Raw genomic sequence first — 6,107 nt, forward strand, 5'->3', positions numbered from 1 at the left:
TGTCATTGACACGATTGGTGTATTTGACTTTCATTTCTTTTTTACTTTTCATTCAATTTCTTATTTCAGGTTGTGTTCAGTTTAAACGTTTAGGTATAATATTTTTTATAATTCTAAGTACAAAGTTTATAACAATTCTTTTATGCACCATAAATATTAACTTGAACTTATGTGTGAAAACGGATTTTAATTATAAAATAAATCTCAAACAACATATGCAAAAAATAATCATCAAATTATAATAAAATGATTTATTTTTTATGGTTTTTATTAAACTAAAACATCAAACAAAATTCGTAACGGGCTCATATTTTGTTCTACATGAACTGTGAAAAAACGAAAAAAAAAAACTTAAAAGAAAGTGGAAAGAGAGGGTAATAAAGTTTGAAGAAACTCAAATTCAAAGGTACTCAGTATTCATCTGAACTCTGGTCCCTTTCTTCAAACCAAAGAATGATCACCACAAAACCAAGTTTCCCTATATATTATTACTCCTCTCACATATATATGAAGTTTACTTCTCCTTTTCTCTCTTCTTTTATCCATTTACTTCTTACAAATCTGCATAACTTTGATACATGAATCTTCTGATTTCATCATAAACCATGTATTTATATTTCCTTATGTACCCACATGCCCAAAACTTTCGCAACACTCAACCCTAATAAATTTTCTTGATCCATTCTTTATTGCTTCTGATCACATCTGGGTTTCCTTAGAGAAAGCGATTATGTGTTTAATGTGTTTGTTGGGAGATGTGTCAGAAACATCAAGAAGACGAACAACAATAAGAAACCATATTAAATGTTAAGTCTTTTGAATCACTCAAGAAGAAGAAAACAACAGCACATCAGATGTTTTCATCATCGTCATAGTCCACACCAGGTTTCATTCAAGTCCGTTAAGATGGTCTTTTCTAGATTTCTCAGACTGATTCTGTTACTCTCCCTCGTCTCTTCTTCTTTCTCCTACACCACTTCTCCCTCCAATTTTACTGCCTCAGATCAAACTCTCCGGCCTCAAGAAGAGATACAGAAGCTGAAACTGATTAGAAATGAGCTTCTCAAGATCAACAAGCCCGCCGTTAAAACTATTCAGGTAATTTTTCTATCTCCCCCAGCGTTGTCCTTGATCAATGTATTTATTCAGATCTCTCTATTTTACTTTATCATCAACATGCAAGCATTTTACTCTGTTTTTGCTCTGTTTATACTCTGTTTGTTCTCTGTATGTTATGTTTCTTGCAGAGCTCAGACGGAGATACAATAGATTGTGTTCCGACTCATCAGCAACCAGCTTTCGATCATCCTCTCTTACATGGACAGAGACCAATGGTAAGTTATTTTCCATCTTCTTCTCCATTTTCATTTAAAACCATAAGTCTAACATCAAAGTTTTCAATCTTTCTTACATTAGGATCCGCCTGAGATGCCCAAAAGATATAGCAAAGATGATGAATCGTGTGAAGATTCTCAGCTGTGGAGTTTAACCGGAGAGTCATGTCCAGAAGGTACGGTTCCTATAAGAAGAACAACGGAACAAGACATGTTAAGAGCAAGTTCTGTTCGGAGATTTGGTCGGAAAATCAGGCGCGTGAGGAGAGATTCCACAAGTAACGGACACGAAGTAAGTTACTATAATTATCCAAGAAAAAGTCAGAGCTTTCTTTTACCTATAAACTTATAAAGGAAAAAAGATAGTAGAATGATACCAAAACTCAGGTTTTTCGTTATTTTTTTGCACGACCATCACACACTTTCTTGTATTCCAAAGTCTCAAAAGAGTAGCGTGACATTACAAAAGTTTATTCTCTGTTCACATCGTCAAAAGATTATTCTCTGTTCCTTTTTTCTCTTTTTCAGTGTTTAGAAATTTACATGAAATTCAGTAAAACACATTTATTTTTTTACCAGTTTAATAGTATTTTTTAAAGTTTTTTTTTTAGATTCAAAAGGTTAGTTTAGACATAATTGAAACTTAATAAATAAATAGCAATAGGAGTAGTAATTACTGAAAACAAATAGAATATTAACATAATTGAAACTTAATAAATAAATAATTATATATTTATTTTCCTTAATATATAAAATCTATAAATTATCATTTAAATAGAAAATAATATTTTATTTTGATGATAAAGTTAGTTTTTGTGTAGCATGCGGTAGGATACGTATCCGGGAGACAATATTACGGAGCAAAAGCGAGTATAAACGTGTGGTCGCCACGAGTCACTAGCCAATACGAGTTCAGTCTCTCTCAGATTTGGGTTATTGCCGGTTCGTTCACTCACGATCTTAATACTATCGAAGCCGGTTGGCAAGTACGTCTCGATTTTTCATTTTATTTATTTTATAGAAAAATATTTAATAAAAAATTATACTAATTATGAGATTCATTTTTTATCCATTTAGATTTTTTGTAGACTAATAAGTTTATTTGATTACGTTGCACAGATTAGCCCGGAGCTATATAGAGATACTTACCCAAGATTCTTCACCTATTGGACGGTAAATGTTTACTTCATTACTTTAACCAGTGGCGGAGCCACCTTAGAAGCATGGTGGTCAAATGACCCATGTGAAATTAGTAAATATAAACTTGTAAGGCCATTTTACATGTTGCTATTGTGGTAATTTGGTCAAGATCTCTCCTATTGACCCACATGTTCCTAGGTTCAAAACACATAGATGTATATTTTTGTCTCTAATAAATGAGTTATGACCCATATAAACGTGAGATCTAGCTCCACCACTGACTTTATTGCTTGAATTAACATTTTTCTAACAATAGTAATGATAGTGATTTTCAGTCTGATGCATACCGAACAACGGGTTGCTACAATTTGTTGTGTTCCGGTTTTGTCCAAACCAACCGTCGAATCGCGATCGGAGCAGCCATTTCTCCTAGATCTTCTTATAAAGGTGGACAATTCGATATAAGCTTATTGATCTGGAAGGTAATCTCTTCACTACTCCATATCCATTATCAAAATTTACCTTATAGTTATACCATTGCTTAGTTGATACGTGGCAGTATCGCATAATGATTTCATGATTAAGCAACCTTTTGATAATCACTATTTTCTATAGAATTATAGATATGTTTTTGGTATTATGTAATTCAGAAACGTTACCAATCAAACCTAGCAGTTAAGAAAGAATTCAAAGCACATGTTTCACATCAATGTTTCCTACGTCAACCCAGCTCATTTAACGTGTCATTTATAAGATGTGTCTCCACAAAGTCTTAAATACTTTAATGATAATAATAATAACAATGATGTTAATGCAACTTCGTAACATGTACTACTTAGGATCCGAAGCACGGTCACTGGTGGCTACAATTCGGGTCGGGTGCATTAGTCGGGTACTGGCCGGCGTTTCTATTCACGCATCTAAGGCAACATGGGAGCATGGTCCAGTTCGGAGGCGAGATTGTGAACACCCGGCCTGGTGGTTCACACACTTCGACACAAATGGGCAGTGGCCATTTCGCAGGTGAAGGTTTTGGTAAAGCATCTTATTTCCGGAATCTCCAAATGGTTGATTGGGACAATACTCTTATTCCCGTTTCGAATCTAAAGATTCTTGCTGATCATCCCAATTGTTATGATATAAGAGGTGGGACGAATCGTGTGTGGGGTAACTATTTTTATTATGGAGGTCCAGGAAAAAACCCTAGATGTCCATGAAGGATCAAGAAACGTTCTATTATTGTTGTTATTCTAGCATGCTGTGTGCTTTAATGGATTTTGGGATTAGAAGATTAGGAACTTAAAAGCCTTTTCTCAAAAAAAAAAAAAGATTAGGAACTTAAAAGTATCTTTGCGGCTAGGTGATTTTGCAAATATCATGTGGATGAGTTGTTTCTTTAGTAACAAAAAGTTTGGTAGTTTTTACCAAAAAAAAAGGTTTGATAGTTTTATACATTTTTCCCTTGGATTTCTTTTGTTTATTATTAATGAGGAATGTGGTATCGCATAATGGATTTTGCAATGTTTATGTTTAGTAGTGTTACCAATGTGTAAATGTAGACTATTGAAAAGGATATTGAATGTTGATTTTTCATGTCGTGTACTCGCAACTAATTAAGGTTCTTCTCAAAATTTTAAATATATATAAAATGGTCAGAAAGATTTGTCACTGGTGGACCAGAAGACAAGTTCTGTGGAAATAGAGCAGAGACTGAAATAATAATTGGAAATGGTTATAAATGTTAGTTCTGACGATTAGATTCAAACATTCATGTCGCATAACTGTGAACTGTCTATTTTTATCGAATACCCCAAAAATATGAAGAATTAAGCAAAGGTTGAAACTATTAGAGGTGGTGATGTGTTTGTTTACATGGGATGGGACCATTATTAAAATGCCGATTTTAATGGTCTTTCATTAATCGCCCCATGTGCCTTCTTTTATTACTTAAGCTACAAGCCTACAACACATTTTTTTTCAAATGAAGCCCTCTCTAAGGCTCCTATCGGTGATACGTAGTATTAGGGTTGATTTGCAGTATGTATTTCAAATCGATATAATTTGCAGTAAAATTAATGTGGTAAAAACTATAAACTTATATAGTAAGTTTGCAGTAAAAATAAGAGTTATTATTTTATTAAATCTATTGACTGGTAACTTTTTTGAAGTATGAATTGCAGTAACGATTTAAATAAAATAATTAATGTATAAACATATAAATAATGAAGTATTTATTAGAGAAAAATAAATATTAAACTAATTTAAAATAAATTATTATTGAATAAAAATATATTATTTTGAATATGTATAGAAGATAAGAATTTAAAAATTAATAAAATTGATTGGTAATGTTTTTACTTTATAAATTGTAGTAATTATTTTTTAAATTAATAAAAATTATAAATACAAAGATAATAACAGTTATTACTAATTTAATAATTAAAATATATTAGAGAAAATTTAAACCTATTAAATTAATAATTATCTAAATATACATGTATAATAACAAAAAACTCTCATATAAAAATAAATTTATGGATGTAAATTTTAATTACCAAAAATTAACAATTTAAATTATAAAACATTTATTTTAAGTAATTGAATAGAAATAAGTTTTTTTATAATGAAACTGACTAACAAATAAATAGATGTATATAACTATTGAAAATATTTATTTATTTATTAGCAAATAAATTGTTGTATACAACAGTAGATGTTGGACAATTGCCATGTTTCAAAAGTCGATAAATTTCCTTAGAAAAAGAAAACAAACGTGGACAACCAACTCAAGTTAACTCAATGTCTAATACATGCCATTTTCTTTGATGTTGATTTAATATTTGATTTGTTGATTTTGCGAAGGAGATAACTCAAAAATATAACTCAATTTTACCACATTATAATGCAAAGACAAACTCAAAAATTTATACCCCTACATCATGATTGGTGACATTTCTAACTACATCATGATTGGTGATATTTCTGATTAATACCCCTAACTCAAACTAAATCAAGTATACATCATGTTACTAAATTCCTCAAAATTTAGTATTTCCTACGTTATATTTTAAAAGATGTTCAAGACTTTGCACATAAATTTAATTAACTAATTCTAAATCAATAGATCATTAATTATTTACCTAAAAATTAACCAATAATAAAATAATTCGCAGAATAAAAATGATTAAAATATTTGTTTTGGATAAAATATCATTGAATTTGATACAATTTAGTAAAACAGAATTCGTTTTTTTCATTTAGAAAAATGTGTTAATTTCAATGTTATTATACTATTTTGAGTATAACAACCAACAATGGTCCAAATCTCAATTAGGTTTGTCCCGCGCCCTATTCGTAAAGCACTATGTTTAGTTTGTATGCATATAAAACATATGCATCCCGAAGCTAGAAATCTCATATACATTCAACGGTTAGGCTTCAGAGTCATATCTCATGACACTTTTAAATTATAAATAAGCTTCGTTCGATTTCAGAATCCTCCGACCCCTAATTAATCATAATATTTTCATATAAGGCTGTGCAAAAGAAGTTTGAAACTCTATTCTTTGGCCAAAAGTAGTGCTTAACGTAGATAACTCAGCTGTCAAGAAGATTTACCAGCTATTCTTAGAT

General features: G+C 30.9%; 1 protein-coding gene across 1 annotated transcript; it reads left to right on the plus strand.

Moving 5' to 3' along the window:
- Positions 1 to 457: 457 nt before the first annotated feature.
- On the plus strand, positions 458 to 4,067 carry LOC111202915. Its single transcript, XM_022696120.2, has 7 exons — positions 458 to 1,098; positions 1,248 to 1,334; positions 1,417 to 1,626; positions 2,156 to 2,320; positions 2,454 to 2,507; positions 2,810 to 2,956; positions 3,314 to 4,067. Exons 1-7 carry the CDS (start codon positions 805 to 807, stop codon positions 3,689 to 3,691), a joined length of 1,335 nt encoding a protein of 444 aa, XP_022551841.2. The 5' UTR covers positions 458 to 804; the 3' UTR covers positions 3,692 to 4,067.
- The last annotated feature ends 2,040 nt before the right edge of the window (positions 4,068 to 6,107 follow it).

This window comes from Brassica napus, chromosome C2, assembly GCF_020379485.1.
Source record: "Brassica napus cultivar Da-Ae chromosome C2, Da-Ae, whole genome shotgun sequence".
NCBI classification, from domain to species: Eukaryota; Viridiplantae; Streptophyta; class Magnoliopsida; order Brassicales; family Brassicaceae; genus Brassica; species Brassica napus.